At 43.2% G+C, this 25610-nt stretch overlaps 1 protein-coding gene across 1 annotated transcript in view; it reads left to right on the top strand.

The window, feature by feature from the left end:
- The window catches only part of NCKAP1L (NCK associated protein 1 like), a 1588380-nt gene that overhangs the window by 1177110 nt on the left and 385660 nt on the right, over positions 1–25610 (top strand). The window contains exon 29 of the mRNA XM_078688681.1: positions 10729–10838. Within this exon, the coding sequence (XP_078544807.1) occupies positions 10729–10838 (110 nt within the window). The remainder of the gene's footprint in view (positions 1–10728; positions 10839–25610) is intronic.

Below are 25610 nucleotides of genomic sequence, written 5' to 3'. Positions count from 1 at the left end.
TGATGACGGCCCCCGGCCGTCATGCATTACAGTGGGCGTGTGCTGATGACGGCTGGGGGCCGTCATGAACCCGCCCACTGTTTTAAAGTGCCGTTTAGGCGCAGAATCTCAGCCACACCCAAGGGGTTAAATATGCAGTGTACAACAAATGAAAGATAGTTTTGAGGCCTTGGTATGCAAACCTTGAATAAATATTTCTCATGAAAAAAATGCACTTACATATATGTATTCCATCTGTGTTAATTTAGTACAAAATTTGGGGTCCGATTCCGATTCGGGAAAAACCGATCCAAATAGCCGTTCGGAGCATTTTTCCCATACGTATGACGAAGTACGATTCGTACCAGGCGCCGTACTCCGTACGAGTCATACAGAGACCGTACGACTCTAATCTCCGTACGATTTTCCGTCGGAAGCCACTGTACGCGACATCTGTACGGTTCGCGGCTGGTTTTTACGACCCAGCAAGTACGATACGTGTCGGGGACGCACCGTATGACCCTTTTTCTACGGGAGCTGAAAACAGCCGTAAAAGCAGAGTTCGCGTCGAAATAGGTACGGAACGCATCCCCCGGGTACGGTGCATACCCCCATGATTGCAGGGGTACGGTGCGTACCCCTGCGATCATGGGGTGTACGCACCGTACCCCATGTACGATGGGTGTACGCACCGTACCCCATGTACACTGGGTGTACGCACCGTAACCCATGTACGATGGGTGTACGCACCGTAGCCCATGTACGATGGGTGTACGCACCATACCCCATGTACGATGGGTGTACACACCATACCCCATCGTACCCCATGTACGATGGGTACACCCGTAGGATTGGTGGCAGATTAACTCTGAGCACCCACACCGCGTATGTTAGCCTGTTTGCATCAGCTAGCTCACAGTGCCCAAGAATCTCCTTTTATCGGGGAAAGAATAGTTTCTGGCAACCTTAGAACATGACAACCCTGATCCCTCAGAATCGTGAACACAATGTACTACCATTCGATCAGTCACTCGTGTTCACTTACTTCGTCTGAGAGATTTACACAGAAGAAACAGTTGGGCGTGTTACAATAAGTATTGTTCTTCTAGTCTATAATATATGTGCTGCAACAACTGTTATAAAGTAGCAGAGATATACGATCAGCAGCACAGTGAATATAAAAGGATAGTACAGTTCTACCATTTTGCAACAGTCATGAACACATACATGAATATAAAAGGCAGGATAAAAGAAAGCGTGCATAGTCCTACAATGCCCATCTAGATTTACCTAAGTGTACCTAGCTTGTGAGTAGGTGTAAAGCCAAGAAACCCTCTAGGTTTAGTCTTACGCCATTACCTGAAGCAAGAGAGTATGGGACCCCGTCCTGGTCTCGAGTTGGACACTCCGCAAAGGATGTTTAGACCATTGTCAGCTAGGGCGTCTGCATGCAGGAGCCTCAGCCTCTCTGGTCAGTGTGTGGGCCTGGAAGTCTCGAATCCCTCTCACTAATACTAGCAAGAGGTGCTGTATATTTATACAGAAAAGTATCTAGGGTTCCTTTGTCCCTTGTTTCTTGTATTAGCCATTGCTGGGTTTGAGGATGATGTATTGGATGAACCTTGTACGTAACCCTGGAGGGAGTTCACGGAGTTCCACTACGTGAAGCTACGCAAAGTGCAACAAAAAAACTCGGTCGCACTACGCTGAGCTCCGCAAGCGGCGGAGTACAGTAGAAAAATGTTGTTTACCGTGATTGCACAGTGCTGCATACTTGTTCTCACTGTGCAATCTTTGCGAACAGCACCATGTGAAGCGCAAGCTTACCTTTTCTGCCGCTCGAGTAGATTTTTACTGGAGTGGCTTTCTCAACGCGAACGGGCAGTTTCTCAATGCAAGCGTTCGCGAGCATACACGACCATTCGCAATGAGAAACCTGACCCCCCCCGGCATTGAGATATCTCGCCGGGAGATTTATTTTTCAAGCCATAACACATCCCTGACCTGTTTTTTACCTTCTTGCTATGTAGGATATTGCCTCTGTGCATTTGGTGCAAATTTTAACGGGATCACGTGGTGGGTTGAAATCTCATACCATCCAGCATGATTTTTGTATAAGGCTGGAGCTAGGGCTACTTCCCACTCCCATGCATATGTGTGTTTAATATGTATGGGAACGAGCCTGGAGAAGGCTTGAAAAATAATATTTTCTCCCCTTGGCCTCTCCATAATGAATGCTGGTGGCCAATCTTGCTCAGCCTACAGGATGTCATAACCAGATGATAGGTTCTTCCAAAAGAGACATTTTACTTTTCTGGGCTTGTCCCCCTCCATCCCGAGTGTTATTTCATGTAACTTATGTGGGACACTCACCCTTTTATCTGGTGTTTCCACCGTGATGTAATCAATCAAGTCCACTGTCACCAGAAATTCCGTAGGGTTCTGGCGAGCTATTGTTACTTCTGCTGCACTGTCTAGCATCGTCAGAGCCCATTCCCCGTTCAGAAGTTGTGTCCTCAGAATTCTGGGCATGTCTGATCTTCAGGCCTACAACTTTCTTCTTTTTAAACTGAGGTTCTGATTTTGGCTTTTCTCCTTTTTCCCAAGTATAGCCTTGAGCGTGGTGTTTATCTCTGGACTTTGTACGCTCTTCTTTGTGCTCTGACCGTCCTTCCCTCTCTGAGTTTTTCGATCAACCCTGAAAGGAACGAGAGGAACGTGTATCAGTATCCTGATATCTGTCAGGTTTCCTAATGTTAACCCTATTCCTAAGGTTGTACCTCTTTTCAGAGTGCTCCTGTGGAGGAGATGTACCTCGGGATTGAGATCTGTCTTCTTTAAAGTTTTGTTGTTTTTTATTATCCCACTTCTTTTTAAAAGAAGCAGGTGTCTGCTTAGAAGTGTCCTTTTTAGGACAGCCCATCAGTTGTGGTTTTAAAACTTTCCCACCCAAACTGTCTCTGCCTAATTCTGCATACACAGTTTCAACTATTTTAGGTAGTTTGTGTGGTTGGTCTAACTGACTGAACTCCCTTAAGCGTTGGTGGATTGCCACTGACGCTGCTTCCCCTTTAATATTAGCTAGTATTTTGGCTGATACCTGGTCATAGTTATTTAGTAACTTCATCCCTAAGTTCAGAGCAGGTTCTGCTCCATATTCATTCTGTATTTGTCTTAATACATTGAGTATCACCGCTAATGAAGGAATACCATGAGTTCTGAAATAAATGGGAGCAAAGACTGTACTCCAAGTGGTACAGTCTTGTAATTGTGGTGTTATCCCCATGGGAAAGCAGATTGTTAGCATTCTGTGTTTTTCAAATAGGGTAGTATTACGGAAACACTGCATCTAACTGTGTGATTAACTGAGCTACCCAGAATAGCATTTGTTTGTTTTGTGGTCATTTTGCCCATTACTGCGAGTAATGTTTGTGGAGTGATTTTAGTTGCTGTACTCTGAGTTTGAATTCCATTTGTTGCAACTGCTGGTTGGACTGTAAAAGTCCTCATGATGAATTGCGTCAAGTTTCTGTCGATTTGAATTAAATCTTTGTGTTGGATGAGTAAGTCTGGCTGTGGCATTGTTTCAATGTCAGGATGAGGTGTGTAGGCTGCTAACATTGGCCATGTTGCTTCTGGTCTTTCTAATGGGCCAAGCCTTACTCTTCCTCTTAAGTGGGGTAGGGGACCATTAAACCAGTATAAGTGTTCCTAGTATGTGAGTGGACTCTCAATGTCCTCGAATGGATAATATTCCACTGGGGCATTTCCATCTGTATAGTAGTGAAATGTCTGTGTTCATGCCTCTGCTGCTGGGAATGTACCCCACAAATAGAATATCTCTGTTTTGTTAGATTCGTGTGCCTCAATCACGAAAGCTACTAAGCCACCCCTTGCATGTAAACCATTGTCTAATAGTTTCAGGGTGATAGTCCGCCTGAATTCAGGTGCAATTTGAATTGTGCCCACATCTTCTTCTCCTGTTGAGAGGCGTTGATCCACTACTGCGTTATTTGCCCTCAGTCACATTTTGAAACGATGACGTTTGTTCATGGGAACTAAGAAAAGGTTTATTTGCACAATTTTAGGAACACTGTGTCCTTCAAGCTTGAATAACCAACAGCCAAAAAATGTGATATTTCGCCTACTCAGCTGTGGCGGAGTTTGTGCCCACCCACTCCAGACGTCTCTGATGTTTTGTGAGTAGGGGTCTCAGAGAATTAGCACAACTGAACTATTCTGATTCTACTCTTAAATAAGTACCCAACCAACATTGGGAGCCATGTTGTGTAGTTCCTATAGTACCCATGCAGGACCCGTGCTTTTGGATAATGTAAATTGTAGGATTGGTGGCAGACTAACTCTGAGCACCCCCACGCGTATGTTAGCCTGTTTGTATTAGCTAGCTCATAGTGCCACTAGAATCCCCTCTTATCGGGGAGAGAATAGTTTCTGGCAACCTTAGAACATGAAAACCCTGATCCCTCAGAATTGTGGAAACAATGTACCACCTTTTCGCTTAGTCACTCGTGCTCACTTACTTCGTCTCAGAGAGCTACACAGACGAAAGATTTGGGCGTGTTAAAATAATTATTTATTGCACAGTTGTTCTTCTAGTGTATAATATATGTGCTGCAACAACCGTTAGACAGTAGCAGAGATGTATGATCAGCAGTACAGTGAATATAAAAGGATAGAACAGTTCTACCATTTAGCAATAGTCATGAGCACATACATGAATGTAAAATGCATGATAAAAGAAAGCGCACATACTCCTACGATGCCTATCTAGATGTATCTAAGTGTACCTAGCATGTGAGTAGGTGTGAAGCAAATAATCCCTCTAGGTTTAGTCTAACCCCAATACCTGAAGGGAGAGAGTATAGGACCCTGTCCTGGTCTCGAGCTGGACACCCGGCAAGGGATGTTTAGACCACTGTCAGCTGGAACGTCTGCATGCAGGAGCCTCAGCGTCTCTGGTCAGTGTATCGGCCAGGAAGTCATGGTTCCTTCTATCTAATACTAGCAAGAGGTGCTGTATTTATAGAGAAAAGTATCTTGGGTTCCTTTGTCCCATGTTTCTTGTATTAGCCATTGTTGGGTTTGAGGATGACGTATGGGATGAACCTTGTACGTAGATATTTTGCAGCTGGATGTAGCCCCTGCCTGGTTTCCAAGAACCCTTATGAATATTCATTCATACTGTGTCAGTCTAAAGATGATATCATAGAATGCTATTGTTCAGGAAAACCCTCCTTCTGCCCCAGGACTAGAACTAGGTGAAGGTTCAATCCTAAAAGGCTCGTTACTGTGTAGTGTAGGTGAAAGGGTATGATGTTACCCCGGCCTATATTAGGGTACCTATATGAAACATAACAGCAGGATTGAATTCACCTTCAAACAGTAATGGTATAATGTTTTTAATTTAATTATATTCTCCAGGATACCATCTGGACTCACAGCCCATGAGTTATTAAAGTCCTGAATTATGTTAAATATCTTTTCACTCAATATCTTCTTCCAGTGTGAGCTACTCATGCGGTAGGCTCATGCTTAAACTGTGGATCTTTATATGATTGTATATAAATTGAAATATTCCCTCTATCACACTTTGTCTATCAGACTTGTTTTTTGGTACTATTCTTATCCACACTTTTGGCACCTAATCACCAAAGTTTGAATCCATTTCTTGTCAAAATCGCCCCGGTAGTGCATGTCACAATTTTGCCACCCTATTTTCAGCAAGTGATCTCCTTAATATGTAAGAACAGTTATCTTTCCTCCTTAGGACCTTTCCGAGAGATCTGTAAACCAGGTGGGCACTTTTGATTTAAGGAATAATGTTTTTAAAGAACATGGAAATTCTCATTTCCTAGATCTTTATTCCAAAGTATAATTGTTTAGCACAACATTTTAATTCAGATCATGTGATACCAATGAGATATAAAGCTGATAATAGTAATTCAACATGTCTTTCTTTTATTATAAATTTTGATACCGATTTGGTGCAGAATAAAAAATAAAAATGGAGTCTATTAGTGAGATATAAGTACTCATTTGTCAAGAATGATTTCCAATTTCTGTGTCATCAAATCCATAGTTAATTTGTGCCAAATGCTATTCTAAAATCAAGGAATTTGTGTGACTATCTCCTTTCTTATTTGGTGGGATTTGGTGCTGTTGAATCCCAAACTGAACCAGATCTGTGAAACTCCCTCTTTTGTATGTGGGTGTAGTCTTCTTCAAACTTAAGCTGCATACAACCAAAAAGTTTGAATTATGAAATAAACCCTCCAAACTTATTATAGCGCCATGAAGTTCCGATAAGAATGCGTCAAAAGTGAATTTGGGGAAAAATAGACATTATAAAGGAGATATTGATTTAGTGCCCCCCTTCTAATTCCAGAAAGAACTGTATATAATAAGGGCAAAACTCAGGGATACAACCTTTTGAGTGGCACTCCATTTCAAACACAATTTCAATAAAGTGCATAGGTCACCTTTAAGTAACCTTTTGCAGATGGAATAGCTAGAACAGAAAAGACAATGTAATTGTCTAAATCAAATTCATTAACCCCTTCCCTGCGGCGGGAATTCCGCTGCGGTGCGAGGATTTAATTAGGGGGCATAACCCCTTGCATACTCAGGACAGCCCCCGGCTGTCCTACGTCATGGTAGGCATGTGCGGAGGACGGCCAGGGGCCGTCCGAACTCCACCCACTAATGAATTCTTCTGCACAGGTGGGGAATTTGCTCCACACTGGAGAATCAGCGGTGTTCAGACTGCCCCCGGTCAACCTGAGCACATGCCCACCGTGACGTAGGACGGCCAGGGGCCGTCCTGAGCACACAAGCGGATAATTAGACAAGTTTCTGGCAGGCATGTTACTAAAGCATCATCAACATCTGATTCCATGTTCTTAAAGAACAAGTTACTTACCTTTGGTAACAATATATCTGTACGAGACATATCTTAGTTATGGATTCCTCACCTTAGAATTACCCCCAGGTGTCAGACTGGATCCGGAGAACTTTTTCCTCAGCAGTACCCCTGCAAATCGATAGGTGGCATTTGCTGACTCCACATTCATGGTTGGTGTTGTGGTCGCCGGAATAACGTTGCGTTATCTACTTAGGCGCCGCCCTAGTCCGCTGACGTCAGTTCTTTACATGATATTCCATGCCAGAAATGCGGAGCCATGCAAGACACTGACCACTGGTGCACGAAAACTAGGGACCTGAAAGGGAGTCCCTTACTCTAGAAATCAGTTTGCCGAATGGGGAGGATGTGTGAGGCGGTGAGGAATCCATAACTAATCTATGTCTCTTACAGATATATTGTTACAAAAGGTAAGTAACTTGTTCATCTGAAAGAGACAATTGGTTATGGATTCCTCACCTTAGAATAGACACCCCAGCAATACCAACCCAGGGGTGGGGCTTCGAACCAAGTTCACACCAGAAAGTCCTGGAGCTCTCAACGGCCAAAGAAGCCAACTCTTTAGACTTGGCTGTCCAGGCAGTAGTGTTTGGTAAACGTGTGCAGTGAAGCCCACGTAGCTGCCTGGCAGATTTCATGATGAGGGACTCCATGCCCCAAAGCAGTAGTAGCTGCCGTTGCTCTAGTGGAATGGGCAAGCAACCCTACTGGAGGAATAGCAGATTTTTATACAAAGAACGACACATCGAAATATTGTCCATTTTTTACAGCCCGTCCTTTCTTGGCGCACACTTAGCCAACAAAGAGTTGGTCATCCACCCAGAATTGTCTTGTGCGATCCAAATAGAAGGAAAGCTCAAGTTGTGAATCCAGACAATGGAGCCACTCTTCCTCTTTAGAAGGAGACGGAGGCGGAAAGATGGTTGGCAGAGTGATGGTCTGTCCTATGTGGAAAGAGGTAACCACTTTGGGAAGGAAAGAAGGCCTAATGCAAAGGACATATTTGTCCGGATGAACAGCCAGGAAAGGAGGTTTAAAAGAAAGGGCCTGAAGCTCACTCACCCTGTGAGCAGAGATGATGACAACCAAGAAGGCAGTTTCAAAGTTAAAAGTCTTAGAGGACAATTATTTTGTGGCTCAAAGGGAGCGCATATAAGATAAGTCAGAACCAAGTTCAAGTCCTACTGGGGCATTACAAAAGGAATAGGAGGGAAGAGACGAGTAATGCCCTCAAGGAATCTATTTACAATAGGGGACTTGAAAAGAGAAGGTTGATCAGAAGCCTAAGAAAGGCTGAAATGGTTGAGAGATAGCCCTTAAGAGTGCCCAGAACTAAGCCCTGCTGGGCCAAAGAAAGGCGGAACAAGAGAACCTCAGAAAGAGGGGTGGAAAGGGGATCCACAGCCTTTGCTGTGCACCATGCTACAAATGTGTTCCATCTGCAGGAGTATACCATTTTAGTGGAGGGACGCCTGGCTGCCAAGATAATGTTACAGACTTCGGGAGGAAGGTTGAAAACCGTCAACTTCCGCTGCTCAATCTCCATGCAAGGAGGTGGAGGTTGGACAGCTTCGGGTGGAGGACCGTCCCCTGCTGCTGCGACAGAAGATAATCCCGAGGAGGTAGTCTGATTGGATGATCAATGGCCATGTGTGACAGCTTGGGATACCAGACTCTTCATGCCCAATTCGGAGCCACAAGAATGACTTGGGCCCAGTCGCGATTGATCTTTTTCTATCCGGTGGTGCATTAGGGAATGTGCATTGGACGTGACCGCTTGGACTACCAAGCTCTCTGGGGTAGGATGGGAAGAGAGGAAAATGGGGTCGCCTGGTGCCGGTTGGTGGCATCGGGCAATCATCCTGTCCACAAGAGCCCCTGTGTTTGGCTTGGACCAAGTGCCCAACAGGATGTCTTTAAGGGCCTCATTGAATGGCAGCAGGGGCTCCAAAGAGACAGCTGCCGGCTGAAGCACCTCAGTCAGGAGGTTAATCCATCACCGTTGGAAGCTCGAGGTTTAGGACCTCGGCTGCCCTACGTAACACCACTGCGTAGGACGCACCCTCCTCCGTAGCCAAGGTAGGGAGAGAAAGCATGCCAAGGTCTGGGGAGGTGTCCAGACCAGTGGCGTCACCCACCTCCTCTCTCCAGTCCGGTTCCTCTAACTGGTCTGTAAGAGGGGCCACAGACCCCTCCAAATCCTCCTCACCCTCTCCTGGTAGCCACTCAGGGTGGTAGGAAATATAAGGGGAGAACAGGGGTACAAACGAACCAGTCGGTCCCGATGTCAGGCAACGTCGGTCCGGCTCCGTGTCCTCATCGAGGGGGAGGTCGTGACCGACGCCGGCTGGGGGCACAACTGGCATCAGAGGTATCGTCACTGGATTCGGCGCCAGAGGAGGTGTCACAAGTTCGATCTGCCTGGATCCTTGGGGGCCCTGTGGCGCCGAAGCCACCGGCATCGAAAGCTTAGAGCCCCCAGACGAGTCTGCAGGGCCCGAAGGCGTGCCGGCAGATTCAGGCTGCCCGAAGATGGAGTGCAAGGCTTCGTAAAAGTTTTGAAGCTGGGCAGGGGTCGCTCCAGCTCCGGGAAAAGGATGGAAGGCTGATGTTGACCAAACAGGCTCTGTGAGTGGAGCCGGATGACTACATTTCACTTCCCGTGTCGCGTTGGCCGATGGCCGAGGTGAATGCGAAGAGTGACAATGCTTCTTCACCTTCTTCTTGTGCTTCGACTTACCCGAAGATGAATACTTCGCTGACGAAGGATACTGGTGGCTCTGCGACCGGTCCTGTGACCTCCCTCTCAACCACGACCTCGAACGGCACGGAGCGGACTGCCGGGCCTCGAGAAGCTTTTGGGACCGCTCCCGCAAAGACTTCGGGTTCATGGCCCGGCAGTCGGAGCAAGACTTCGGGTCGTGGTCGCGCTACAGGCACCAAAAGCACACGAGGTGCTGGTCCGTGACCGACATCAATTTGTGACAGGCGTCACAAGCCTTGAAGCCGGTCTGACGTGACATCCCTCTGTGCGCCAGAAGTCGATTGACTCAAAAATGGTGTTCACAAAAGTCGCACAAAAAGGAGTCAAAAAGTGACTAGAGGTATCACTCTCTCTGGATCTGCACCTGCTGGTGGTCTACGAGGGCGGCGTCTAAGTAGATACCGCGACGTCATTCTGGTGACCACAACACCAACAACAAACGCGGAATCGACCGACGCCACCTATCGACCCACAGGGGTACTGCTGAGGAAAGATTTCTCCAGACACCTGGGGTTAATTCTGAGGTGAGGAATCCATAACTAATTGTCTCTTTCAGATAGTAGAAAAAAATCATGAAACCCCCTATGATCCAACCACATGTGTTTCAAGTCAAATTCTGTTCATGCTCTTCACTGTAGACTGGGACGTAAGGCAGGCCCCTACAGCCCCTGCAGCGCGTAGAGGCAATCATCCAGGGGCCCATAACCCTTCCATGGGGGTTCCATTCTGCCCAAGGTTATGAATATCTGTGAGATATGAGAGACTCTTGGCCCTCATCACATTCTGCAGGTGGGCCCTATCGTTTTACGTTACACAACTGACTATAGAACTAGGCATTCAGTGGAAAAAAGACTAAGATAAAAGAGTAGAGTAAAGGCGAGGAAGTTAAAACGATTTGGTTGAACTGAAGCACAATGTGCGTAGATGTGAACCCAGATAACAGTGGGAAAGTCCAAAAATACTTATGTAGGAAATGAAGCATTTAAAATCAAAATTTGTCAACTTTAGGTGCCAAGTTTGTCATGTCTTTCCCCGTCTTTTGCAGGTTACAAGAACAATGTCCACTGTTTAGCCAAAGCAATCATACAGGTGTCTGCTGCTCTCTTCACCATTCATAACAGGAACATTGAAACACACCTCAAGGAATTTCTTCTGGTGAGTTTAGAAGATGTCATAATTATTCCAATACCCTTCTTGTTTTAGTTTCCCTTTTTCACTGTACTTGTTTACCTATTTTACCAACTCTTTTAAACTTCCCAAATATGGTATGTAGATCTACACTGTACACTATAGACGAGACCCAGAACCGTATTCCCCCCAGGCGTGAAACGTGCAGTATCTGGCTTAATCTGGACAGTGCAAATACCAGTGGATGTACAATGTTAAAACATGATCAAAATGATCGCGGTACATCCCAACGCATCTTTTACAACGCAAGTCGTTACCACGACTTGCGCTGTAGGGTGCTGGACTTAGGAATAGTAAGATTTACTATTCCAACTCCAGCCTACGTATACAGTAGGGAAGGTGTTGGAATAGTAAATCTACTATTCCTTAGTCTAGAGCGCCCTCCAGCGCAAGTCGTGGTAATGACTTGCGTTGTAAAAGACGCGTTGTAATGGCACTGCGGTGTTTTGACCATGGTGTAAAGGTTGTAGACCATACCAGTGGAACTAAATGCATAACTGTGAATTTAAAATTAATCAAATGGGAATATAGAAAGCTAAAGTGCACTGTTCAATGTCAAAGTATATTATTTCATTATTTCATGGTTACGCTGACCACTGCCATCTCCTGCTAACTTATTTTGAAATTGAAACAAATTAGTCGGTGCTCAGACATCATGAAATTGATTAAGGGTATAGAAAAATAGAAATTTCCAGTGGAGATATGCTAGTTCAGTATGGAAGGAAACCTCAGCTTCATTGTTTTGGTTCACTTTCAACATATATGTATTAAATATTGGGCATCACTGAAAAATGGAGCAAGGGGATTCGCCGACATTAGCCAAGGTGTGGATTTCCCGAGGTGAAAGGAGACATTTATATCGCATCACAGAAGTTTATAGTGTCAGTCACATGCTTGAGACAATAGATACTCTATTGAACTGATACAGGATGAGCGTGTGAGAAATATAGCAGATGCCTTTTGACAGGATCAACACATTAACAGAGTTTCTGCAGAGCTGCAGTTTTCCAAAAATCACCCTACATGGCTCAGAGCTGGGAAAGTTTATTTAACAGGTCAAGCAGTATCAAGAAAGGGTGATTATTGAAGGCTACGCTAACCAATCATTGCACAAGACAATTCACAATGCGCTAACAGCAGCGTGGTTGGGATATAATAAACTATTCAAATACGTTTGGCCCAAACTGTGTGTACCAAAATGTCAGAATTGACGTTGGGGGACAATTTCAAAAAATGGTACCGCGGTGTGGTAGAAAAGAGGTGATGTTTGGACAAGTCAGGCCAGAGAAGACTAAATCAACAAACCAAATGGCATCAATTTCCAGGGTATCACAACAGGTGTTAGATCAAAATAGTAAATAAATCCTGTTTGAATCTTATATTCAGTAATCAGCTGAAATCCTCTACACTAATTCAGACGATTGAGCAGTTCATGAAGAGACAGACTCTCCCTTGAAGTTTTTTTTGGCAAGTTCTGAAAAGATGGATGAGCAAATCTGAAATTCTAAATCTCTAGTGGAAGCTCAGGGTTCATAGCAAGTATTCCTAAAACAATTTTGAAAACGTATCTTCAACATCACTTGGAGATTTGAGTGGACTGTATGTCTGTAAAATATGCCTTTTGTCAGATAACACTGGAAGACTTGATTGGCCTTTTGGGAAGTTGGAACCGAAAGGTTAGATGCCTCTGACAGGTCAGTAGACTGCCCTGGGGTATAGTCAGTCACAAGCGGGAAACTCCTGATCTTTCATTTATTCTGTTCTGTCCAACTGGTGATTTAAATGAGATTAGGACCGGGGCACAAGGAATGATAACTTTCATTCCTGAAATGTGAAAACCCTTTTACAAATTGGTATATGGAAATGACCCTTAGTGAAAGCAACATCTTGGGTAATGAGTTTGGAAAAGACACAGGCAATTTGATAATGATAGCCTCCTGGGATGTGGCTGGCTTGGCTAAGAAGTTGGACCCTTTACATTGGCAAAACTTTACGGAGTGCTATTGTGAGAAGCTGCCCTGGTATATGCTGTCTACTAATGTAAGTGTTCAGAAAAGAGGGTGGTGATGAACAGAGTGTCTAAATTAAGCAGACCACTCTTACCCAGTCCAAAGATCAGGGCTTGATCCATCACCGTTATTTAGCTCACTGCCCCATCCCAGCTCAGAACCTGGCTATATGCAAATTAGTCTGTCCCTGGCCCAGTGCATCATGGGAACAGGGCAGACCAAACTACCAAGCCAATTCTTCACCAGAAAGGAGACAAGCTACCGGGGACCGGTTTCTGGCATTTCAGCCTCGTCGGCCTTTTTTCTTGCTTGAATCCTGATGGAGCAGTGAGCAAGGGACTCATGTCTGAGTATACCCTGCCACACCTATAGTGGCCAAAAAGGATTCAGAAAAGGGGGTGGTGATGAACAGAGTGTCTGAATTAAGCAGACCACTCTTACCCAATCCAAAGATCAGGGCTTGATCCATCACCGTTATTTAGCTCACTGCCCCATCCCATCTCAGAACCTGGCTATATGCAAATTAGTCTGTCCCTGGCCCAGTGCATCATGGGAACAGGGCAGACCAAACTACCAAGCCAATTCTTCAGAAAGGAGACAAGCTACCGGGGACCGGTTTCTGGCATTTCAGCCTCGTCTGTTCATCACCACCCCCTTTTCTGAATCATTTTGTCCACCATAAGCGTGGAAGGGTATACTCAGATGTGAGTCCCTTGCTCATTGCACCATCAGGATTCAAGCAAGCCGGGCCGACGACGCCTGAAATGGCAGAAACCTGTCCCCGGAAGCTTGTTTCCTTCCCAGTATAAGAATTGGCTTGGTAGTTTGGTTTGCCCTGTTCCCATCATGCACTGGGACAGGAACAGACTAATTTGCATATAGCCAAGTTCTGAGCTGGGATGGTGCAGTGAGCTAAAGAACGGTGATGGATCAATCCCTGATCTTTGGACTGGGTAAGAGTGGTCTGCTTAATTCAGGCACTCTGTTCATCACCACCCCCTTTTCTGAATCATTTTGTCCACCATAAGCGTGGAAGGGTATACTCAGATGTGAGTCCCTTGCTCATTGCACCATCAGGATTCAAGCAAGCCGGGCCGACGACGCCTGAAATGGCAGAAACCGGTCCCCGGAAGCTTGTTTCCTTCCCAGTATAAGAATTGGCTTGGTAGTTTGGTTTGCCCTGTTCCCATCATGCACTGGGACAGGAACAGACTAATTTGCATATAGCCAAGTTCTGAGCTGGGATGGTGCAGTGAGCTAAAAAACGGTGATGGATCAAGCCCTGATCTTTGGACTGGGTAAGAGTGGTCTGCTTAATTCAGGCACTCTGTTCATCACCACCCCCTTTTCTGAATCATTTTGTCCACCATAAGCGTGGAAGGGTATACTCAGATGTGAGTCCCTTGCTCATTGCACCATCAGGATTCAAGCAAACCCGGCCAACGACGCCTGAAATGGCAGAAACCGGTCCCCGGAAGCTTGTTTCCTTCCCAGTATAAGAATTGGCTTGGTAGTTTGGTTTGCCCTGTTCCCATCATGCACTGGGACAGGAACAGACTAATTTGCATATAGCCAAGTTCTGAGCTGGGATGGTGCAGTGAGCTAAAAAACGGTGATGGATCAAGCCCTGATCTTTGGACTGGGTAAGAGTGGTCTGCTTAATTCAGGCACTCTGTTCATCACCACCCCCTTTTCTGAATCATTTTGTCCACCATAAGCGTGGAAGGGTATACTCAGATGTGAGTCCCTTACTCATTGCACCATCAGGATTCAAGCAAGCCGGGCCGACGACGCCTGAAATGGCAGAAACCGGTCCCCGGAAGCTTGTTTCCTTCCCAGTATAAGAATTGGCTTGGTAGTTTGGTTTGCCCTGTTCCCATCATGCACTGGGACAGGAACAGACTAATTTGTATATAGCCAAGTTCTGAGCTGGGATGGTGCAGTGAGCTAAAAAACGGTGATGGATCAAGCCCTGATCTTTGGACTGGGTAAGAGTGGTCTGCTTAATTCAGGCACTCTGTTCATCACCACCCCCTTTTCTGAATCATTTTGTCCACCATAAGCGTGGAAGGGTATACTCAGATGTGAGTCCCTTGCTCATTGCACCATCAGGATTCAAGCAAGCCGGGCCGACGACGCCTGAAATGGCAGAAACCGGTCCCCGGAAGCTTGTTTCCTTCCCAGTATAAGAATTGGCTTGGTAGTTTGGTTTGCCCTGTTCCCATCATGCACTGGGACAGGAACAGACTAATTTGCATATAGCCAAGTTCTGAGCTGGGATGGTGCAGTGAGCTAAAAAACGGTGATGGATCAAGCCCTGATCTTTGGACTGAGTAAGAGTGGTCTGCTTAATTCAGGCACTCTGTTCATCACCACCCCCTTTTCTGAATCATTTTGTCCACCATAAGCGTGGAAGGGTATACTCAGATGTGAGTCCCTTGCTCATTGCACCATCAGGATTCAAGCAAGCCGGGCCGACGACGCCTGAAATGGCAGAAACCGGTCCCAGGAAGCTTGTTTCCTTCCCAGTATAACAATTGGCTTGGTAGTTTGGTTTGCCCTGTTCCCATCATGCACTGGGACAGGAACAGACTAATTTGCATATAGCCAAGTTCTGAGCTGGGATGGTGCAGTGAGCTAAAAAACGGTGATGGATCAAGCCCTGATCTTTGGACTGGGTAAGAGTGGTCTGCTTAATTCAGGCACTCTGTTCATCACCACCCCCTTTTCTGAATCATTTTGTCCACCATAAGCGTGGAAGGGTATACTCAGATGTGAGTCCCTTGCTCATTGCACCATCAGGATTCAAGCAAGCCGGGTCGATGATGCCTGAAATGGCAGAAACCGGTCCCCGGAACCTTGTTTCCTTCCCAGTATAAGAATTGGCTTGGTAGTTTGGTTTGCCCTTTTCCCATCATGCACTGGGACAGGAACAGACTAATTTGCATATAGCCAAGTTCTGAGCTGGGATGGTGCAGTGAGCTAAAAAACGGTGATGGATCAAGCTCTGATCTTTGGACTGGGTAAGAGTGGTCTGCTTAATTCAGGCACTCTGTTCATCACCACCCCCTTTTCTGAATACTAATGTAAGTGGGCATCCTGCATCAGTTCAGACAACCCTTATGGTGTTTTAAGATGTCTAAGACAATTTTAGAAAGCTATCCAAGTGGTAGCTGTGGAGAGCAGCCTTCAGGCTTAGTCTTAAAGGAGTGTAAAAAAAGGAGGAGATCACTTGGTGGCACCACTTTTACAACCAGTCAATGTATACTTTGCACCAAAAAGTAGCCCATGTATCAGAAATGGTTACTCACATGAGATGATACACAAACAGTAGATTCTATGAATTATTTTATTCTTTATTTTTCGTTAAAAACAGATTTTGAATATTACAAAATATAAAGACAGTATCTTACAATTGCATTAAAAACATGTACATTAGCATCACATTAGTACCTATATTTCATTAGAATGAAACACAATAAAAAAAATCGTTTAATACACAATAATAAAAGAAAGGGGCGATAAAAAGTATATTTCTACACAATATATACTCAAAAAGGGGAGGAGAGATACAAACTACAGACAATTCCTATTTGAATTTTTAGGAGACTATTCCTGTGCACACTCAAAGTATTGTGTCTACAGAAAAAAGCTCTATCCCTTGAGTGTGTGAATCTGGGCATCGACGGGTTTCGATGGTTTTACTTGTTATAGACCATCTGTTTCAAGACAATATTGGATACGTCTCTCCTATTACAGGGCACTGGATGGTTGCCACTTTCAAAGGAGTCCTGCAGGTAAACATATTTGTAGAAATATTGTGTAAAGCAGGGATATATTACTCTGTGTAGTCTATTATAATACCTGTTGCACTAATTGCCTCTCATCATTCATATACAGATTACATATAATTTACGAACAATCAGTGCCACTTAATTTATTACATAGTCATTGATCTTCGTATTACTTCCTCTTCAGTCTTTTATATAAATCGTGTGATTATCACATTTTTCATTACATTGTCACATTCCCCTTTTCCATTTCTCAGATATGGGCTCTTTGTACCACCTCCCCTTTAGCCTTATAGTCAGTTATTTGGAGTACCCATAAAGAAATGTGCATCTAGTCCTCCTACTCCCATTCTAAAAATCATTCTAGCAGGGTCAATCATGTAGGTGATGGAGGTTTCGTTTATTTACCTTATATCATATTATTTATTTGTATTCATTGTATTCCACACTTTCATATCTTTTACTTCAGACATCAGGATAATTTCTGTAAGGAAATATACTGGTATTAATTCACCGTTGTTTTTTATATATATATATGAGTTTTGCTTCTCCTATGCTATTATTTCTAGGAAGTTACCTTACATTTGTAATATTCTTTGATTGGTTTTTTTCATCAATCGGTTGTTGATTCAAAAGATCCCTTTTATACTCCTTATATATATCTTTTGATCTAAACAAGAGGGGGAATATTTGAGAAAAGTTTATTCCTTCACACCCATTTGGATGACTCAATTTTTAGTATTTTTAGTATTTTATATGACCATTTGGTTGTGTTTTGCACATATCTCCTATAACAGCTATCTCTTTTATCTTAATGGCAACTTTGTAGACAGTAATGATATGCCACTATTTCCCATCTCTGTGATGGGGAGATTTTTCATAATTTTTTATCTCTACTACACTGTATTATAAGAGTTCAAGAATTATCGTTTATTATCTCTACTGCACTCTTTTTGGGAGGATCACGTATTTTGTCTCAAATGGTATGGATCTACGTACCTCCTTATTCCTGCACCATGTAACTATTCATCTTATTCCCCTTAACAGATATGACGACTCGGTACCGATAGTACAGATTTAACCCCCGTTTGCTGGATCTGAGATATAATTAGAGAAACACAGGGCGCTATTCACTCTCATATACTGGATATTTGTCTGTAAAACGCTGTCCTGTTCTTCAAGCGCAAGTTACATTAAAAAAGGTATTGTCGATCTTCCCTTAGCGCACGCTGACACCGTTGTGAATTGGAGTCGTGTGTTTCCTAAAAAGACATGGGGCGCTATTTACTGTTATGAACTAATAATTTTATATAAAGCGCTATCATTCTTGTGGGAGTAATACTTACATTAAAAAAGGTATTGTGGGTCTTCCCTTACCGCGCAATCACAGTATAAATTTAAATCGTGTTCCTCTTTGCAAAACTTGGTATGTTCTGGAGCAAAAAGATAAAAAGGAGGCGATTGCTTCTATTAATATAGCTTCACCTATTTGCTCAGCGCTTGGGGATCAAAAGCGTTCCTCCTTACCTCGAAATTCCAAGCGCTAATCTGGGGTTGATCCACTCTTCCTCACTCCGGTCGTCTTTATGGGAAAGCAGCTGGCTTAACTAGTAGCTTACATCTGTTTATTTAAATGTTAGAGCCCAGGCTCTCATTGGTGGGAATTAAAAGGTTGCAGGTGTTTCAACTCCCTCTTCGCGGAAATCCTATCCTGACCCGGAACTCCAACCTCCTTGCACAAGAAGGTTGGAGTTCCGGGTCAGGAACTTTTAATTCCCACCAATGAGAGCCGGGGCTCTAACATTTAAATAAACAGATGTAAGCTACTATTAACCCAGCTGCTTACCCGTAAAGACGACCGGAGTGAGGAAGAGTGGATCAACCCCCAGATTAGCACTTGGAATTTCGAGGTAAGGAGGAACGCTTTTGAGCCCCAAGCGCTGAGCAAATAGATGAAGCTATATTAATAGAAGCAATCACTTTCTTTTTATCTTTTTGCTCCAGAACATATCAAGTTTTGCAAAGAGGAACACGATTTAAATGTATACTGTGGTTGCGCGCGGTAAGGGAAGACCCACAATACCTTTTTTAATGTAAGTATTACTCCCACAAGAATGATAGCGCTTTATATAAAATTATTAGTTCATAACAGTAAATAGCGCCCCGTGTCTTTTTAGGAAACACACGGCTCCAATTCACAACGGTGTCAGCGTGCGCTAAGGGAAGATCGACAATACCTTTTTAAATGTAAGTTGCGCTTGAAGTACAGGACAGCGTTTTACAGACAAATATCCAGTATATTAGAGTGAATAGCGCCCTGTGTTTCACTAATTATATCTCAGATCCAGCAAACGGGGGTTAAATCTGTACTATCGGTACCGAGTCGTCATATCTGTTAAGGGGAATAAGATGAATAGTTACATGATGCAAGAATAAGGAGGTACGTAGATCCATACCATTTGAGACAAAATACGTGATCCTCCCAAAAAGAGTGAAGTAGAGATAATAAACTATATTACTTGAACTCTTATAATACAGTGTAGTAGAGATAAAAAATTATGAAAAATCTCCTTATCACAGAGATGGGAAATAGTGGCATATCATTACTGTCTACAAAGTTGCCATTAAGATAAAAGAGATAGCTGTGATAGGAGATATATGCAAAACACAACCAAATGGTCATATAAAATACTAAAAATACTAAAAATGGAGTCATCCAAATGGGTGTGAAGGAATAAACTTTTCTCAAATATCCCTCCTCTTGTTTAGATCAAAAGATATATATAAGGAGTATAAAAAGGATCTTTTGAATCAACAACCGATTGATGAAAAAAACAACCAAAGAATATTACAAATTTAAGGTAACTTCCTCGAAATAATAGCATAGGAGAAGCAAAACTCATATATATATATAAAACAACAGTGAATTAATACTAGTATATTTCCTTACAGAAATGATCCTGATGACTGAAGAAAAAGTTATGAAAGTGTGGAATACAATGAATACAAATAAATAATATAATATAATAATATACCCAGCTAGAATGATTTTTAGAATGGGAGTAGGAGGACTAGATGCGCATTTCTTTATGGGTACTCCAAATAACTGACTATAAGGCTAAAGGGGAGGTGGTACAAAGAGCCCATATATGAGAAATGGAAAAGGGGAATGTGACAATGTAATGAAAAATGTGATAATAAACGATTTATATAAAAGACTGAAGAGGAAGTAACACGAAGATCAATGACTATGTAATAAATTAAGTGGCACTGATTGTTCGTAAATTATATGTAATCTGTATATGAATGATGAGTGGCAAATAGTGCAAAAGGTATTATAATAGACTACACAGAGTAATGTATCCCTGCTTTACACAATATTTATACAAATATGTTTACCTGCAGGACTCCTTTGAAAGTGGCAACCATCCAGTGCCCTGTAATAGGAGAGACGTATCCAATATTGTCTTGAAAAAGATGGTCTATAACAAGTAAAACCATCGAAACGCGTCGAAGCTCAGATTCACACAATCAAGGGATAGATCTTTTTTCTGTAGACACAATACTTTGAGTGTGCACAGGATTAGTCTCCTAAAAATTCAGTTCCCTAATGTGTCCACATATGACAAATAGGAATTGTCTGTTGTTTGTATCTCTCCTCCCCTTTTGAGTATATATTGTGTAGAAATATACTTTTTATCGCCCCATTCTTTTCTTATTGTGTATTAAACGATTTTTTTTATTGTGTTTCATTCTAATGAAATATAGGTACTAATGTGATGCTAATGTACATGTTTTTAATGCAATTGAAAGATGCTGTCTTTATATTTTGTAATATTCAAAATCTGTTTTTAACGAAAACTAAAGAATAAAATAATTCATAGAATCTACTGTTTGTGTATCATCTCATGTGAGTAACCATTTCTGATACATGGGCTACTTTTTGGTGCAAAGTATACATTGACTGGTTGTAAAAGTGGTGCCACCAAGGGATCTCCTCCTTTTTTACTGTTTATTAGTACCGTAATCCCCTGGTGTGTTAAGGGGTCTCTCTCGAATTATTACCCATTAAAGAAGTGTAAAGCAGCTTGTTTTACCAGAATGCAATCTTATAGTATAGATTAAATGAAAGAGAACCACACAAAGTATTTATAAAAATATGTATTTATTATATAACATTATCTAGTATGTTACAGTATCTCCCACCCGTAGATAAACACAAAGCACTCAATACTTTAGCAAAGAAATCACAGTAAATAGCACTAATACACAGTAGGTCCTGGGGGCACCAAACCATATGCTAAGAAAGTGGTATAAGAACAACGACTCGAGTCAGGACAATGTCAAGACATGTAGAATTGCTGGGGATCCACAGAACCACTCAAGTTAGTAGATGGAGACCCCAGGGAGAGCGTGGGCAGTGTGTGAACATGACCGCGTGCTCTGAACAAGTCTATGTGCAAGTCGCAGTTGGATTTTTAAAGATTAGGGACCCTTACCAGTGGACCCTGAAGAAACCCCATGAAAGTCAGAAGGTTAGAGAGCCGCCCCACCCGTGGCTACAGTGGTACCAATGTTACCTATCCCAGGGAAGCCGGGTGCATAGGTGTGAAGTGGAGTTGGAAACCCCTAATCTGAATCTATGCCAGGTATGGTGGCTCAGTGGACTAATGCGTCCATTGCAGGGGCCTGTGTTCGACCTCATGGTCACAGATTCAAATCCCGGTGGGTCCACTCAGCCTTTCATCCATCTGAGGTTGATAAAATGAGTACCATTGGGTTGGGTAACAATGAACATCTGTTATTCACCGCAAGAGACCTCTGGGTGAACGTGCGCTTTTCAAATACACATGTTATGTTATGTAGAACCCAATGGAGGCCTTCAGGAAAGTGCGGCTGCTGAAAGAGGAGATAATGTCTGGAGGAATTCAAACGTGGATTCTTGAAGAGGAGAACCTGAAAGCATGGGGGATAGAGTCTATGTCACTCAGGGGTGATCAGAAGACTTGAAAGAGGAATGCCCTCCGATATCGGGTGCTTATTGTATGATGTATGTGACTTTGACTCTGCAGCTGTGGGGCGCTCCGATGCTGAGGACAATTAGGAGCTGTATATGAGCTGTCCCATGAAGGATGTCGAGTGCTGAGGGGTTGGTGTCCAGCGGGAGCACCAACAAGCCTTGGCAAATGCAATACATGCAGGAAGTCTAAAAGGTAAAAAGTTGGGACCAGCAAGGTGCAGGAAACTCACCACAAGCAGGGGAGTCAGAGCAGGCACCAAGCAATCAGAGGAGCCCACAGGAAACAAATTTGACCCTCAAGTGGACCCACATGCCAGAGGCACTGGAGTCGAGAGAGGACCTCAAGCAGCTCAGCAAAAGATGAAGGCCCCAATGCACACATTCTGTTGTGGCCAAATATTCTGGTCATTGGATGTGCTCGAGTTTGGGGCTACTTGGAGCCCAGAGATCATCTTTCAAAGATGACAATAAGCCTTTGCAAATGCAAAGGGGATGCAGTTCTCAGGGACTCAGTTATTGCAACCCGCACGAGGACTACTGGTCTCAAAGTTGATGAGATTATAGAGCAGGCCTCTGGAGCTGTGGAAAACCACCACCAGTGATGCAAAGCCCATGGAGTCCGGAGGAGCTCAGGATCTGCAGACAGGTCGACTTAGTTGCAGTGCCTGCGAATGCAGGGGAACGACTCCTTCACCCCAAGGGAGATTACTTCAGTTGTCCTTGATGCTTCACAGGTCTTGGAAGGTTCCTGTATGATACACAGGCACAGACAGAAAATGCAGCAGACTGGAAGGGAGACAAAGTCAGGCCCAAACGATGTCCAGCGACGTCCAGAGTCCCCAGACTGTAGAAGTGCAATGGTGTCTGATCTGAATCTTATTCCATGGCAAATCCAAAGACCTATACCCAGCTAAGCTCTTAAGTACCCTAGGGAAAGGGTTGGGAATATTCAGGGGACCATCCCAGGCGAGGGTCTGGACAGGGGGGAGGTTACTGCCATGTCCTCTGTCCAGTTTTGCGCCAGAGCGGAAGCCAATGGCTCTCAGGACTGGTTTGAACTGGACTATGCACAGGGACACCAAATGTGCCCCTAATGCAGGCGTTCTTGCACTGGCAAGCGCACCCACTCTGCCCTAATACACTAAATGCTGTCTGGGAGGTGGTCACACCTCCCTGTGACAGGATGCCTATTGTTCCACCTTCCTCTGCTCAAGCTTGCTGTCTGGGTCAAGAATGTTGATAACAAGAACACTGAAAGCCTCATGGATGGCTTTTCCAGTGTTTGATACCAAACATGATAGGATGAGTTGCAGCCGTTTTTGAGATGGTCATCGTGCGATTACGCGGTGCCCCTCTATAAAGTATATGGCTGCTTCACTGACAACCCGGAAGAATGGACTCCGTAGTCTGAAGGGGTGTCCTGCTCATGCAGGGGTACCCTCTCACTTGTGCTCAAATGTGCTCAAATAATCCAAAGTAGTCACAAGTTGCAATCAGTACTTCCTTTTAATGCATTGTGTAATAGTGTATACTCATTATTTTCATGAGGTCAATACATCATTTTCTTTAATCTATTGGTGATTATCCATAATGTTTAGAGCACATTAGTATTGGCCCCAATGCATTTCGGGCAGTGATAGCGCCCTTCTTCAGGGGGTAAATTCCTAGAGAAATAGGAGAGACAAAATGAGACGACTAACATTCTTGCAAGTGGTTGATGTAAGTAACCAAGTGAACAATCGAAGACCGGGTGTCTAATTAGAATAGAGTGAAGCGGGAGAAAGTGTGTTAGAAAGAACTGAAAATGCTTGTAAGAAGTGGTTCAAACACAGCGTTCTGTGTATAAATACATGGTTATACACTAACCAATCAGAATTGGAAAGGTTACAAAAGAAATTCAAACACAGCATTTTGTGTATGAATACAATGTTATACAATAATCTATCGGAATTAAAAAGCATACACAATAAACAAGGACTAGATGAATAAAGAAACAGGAAAAGTTTTGAGTGGAAAGATTAGGAAATGAACAAAAAGGAGAAAGTTGAAGGAAAAAAGAAGAGAAACACCAATATTAAAGGAAATTGAAAAATGTGGGTAAAGACTTAAGAACAGACTTAAAGGAAAAATAACAATTACAACAATTACACTTAACTGGGAGAGTTGAAAAAGAATGAGTTGAAAGGGAAAATTGTAGCAATCGAGAAGGAAAGAAAGTTCAAGTGAAACGGAAAAGAGGGGACACAACAGTTGGGATTCACTGGAACAGCACAAAAATGCTCAATATGCGAGTAAGTGCAGGTCTGGTTAATCACAAAAAGCAACTGTATTCAATTTGATCATTGAGGATATGAGGTGCCAATGAGTTCATCTTTTTTATCCAGAATGTCTCACGTTGGAACAAAACTTTTTAGTTATCTCTCCCTTCTTTGATATCCATGACTCCATGACTTCTCATACTAGGAAGCGCAGTTGACTAATGTTATGATTAAAGTTTGTAAAATGAGTGGGCACAACAGATTTCGAGTTTTTATTTCTGATGTTACTTTTATGTTTGTTTAATCTAATCTTGATTTGTCTTTCAGTTTTGCCAATGTATACCAGCCCACATGTGCATTTTAGTAAATACACTAGATTTTGTGAGGCACATGTGGCTGTGGTGTAGAGTTTAATGTTGTGACCTTTAGTTGAATGGTTAGTGGTGTTTCCCCTGATGATGTTGTTACAGTTCCCACAGTTGTGGCATGGTATCGTGCCTTTGTGTCTCGTAATCAAGGCTCTTGAACTTTGTGCTCTGAGCAACTCTGCCAAATTCCTGCTTCTCTCATATGCAAATAGAGGTTTGTCTGCAAAAAATGTTTTTAAAGTCAGGTTCTACTTGAAGCATTGGCCAGTGTCTTTATACGATCTTTTTGATGTTCTTGCTTTTGTGGAGAATTTGGTCACGATAACTGTTCTAGATGTTTCTGTGGCTCGTTTTGGTGTAGTCAACAGCTGAGTACGGGATACTGTTGCCACCCGGTTAGTGGCCTTAGTCAGAATTTCTTTGGGGTAACCGCAATGGCGGACACGGTGCTCCATGTTCGATAGGTTTTCTGGAAGTAGTTCTTGATCAGACACGATTCTCTTGATCCTGTAGGTGCGCTTTGAGAGCTGGTTGGTGAAAAATATTAAAATGCAGTAGATTGTTTCAATCTGTGGCTTTTCTGTATATGGTAGATTCAATTCTCTGGTCTTTAATTAAATCAGGACAGTGGTGTTGTTCAAGACCTTGTCCAGCTTAAATTTGTGCATGAACAGGTTCGCTTAGCTGGGGGCTGCACAGTTCCCCATGGATGTCCCTGTTAGTTGTAGAAAAATAATGTTATTTGTGGATAAAGTAGCTGCGGTACAGGGTGAATTGAAGAAATTCCAACAAAAAGATTTTTAAGTCCTGATTGAGATCAGCCTGTAATAGGAAACATTTGATTGCTTTTATGAGTAAATTGTGGGATATCGAAGTGTACAAGGCTGTCACATCAATGGTCCAAAAAACATATCTTCATTCCACTCTATCGAGAGGTTCTGAATTTGTGTCAAGAATTCCTTGGTGTCCTTGATGTACGAGGACATATTTTGTACAAAATCCTGTCGGTGTCTGTCTAAATATTTGCCTACTGGTTCATGAATTGATCCTCGAGGTCTCATTAGTGGTTTCAATAAGTCTTTTTGAATTTTGGGTAGCATTCATAAGGAAGGACATTTGGGAAAATCTTGAATCAAGTATCTGCGATCCATTTCACCAATAGTACCTGCGGTGATCGCTTTGTCGATTATTTCTTTAGGCTCACGTTGAAATGTCTTGGCAGGGTTGTATCCAATTATTAGGTATGTGGTTGGGTCATGTACATGTTCATCAATTTTCTAGTTGTAATAAGAT

Source organism: Lissotriton helveticus, chromosome 1_1 (genome assembly GCF_964261635.1).
Source record: "Lissotriton helveticus chromosome 1_1, aLisHel1.1, whole genome shotgun sequence".
Classification (NCBI taxonomy): Eukaryota; Metazoa; Chordata; class Amphibia; order Caudata; family Salamandridae; genus Lissotriton; species Lissotriton helveticus.
The sequence above is the reverse complement of the archived record's forward strand: the minus strand, read 5'-3'. Positions and strand labels throughout refer to the sequence as shown.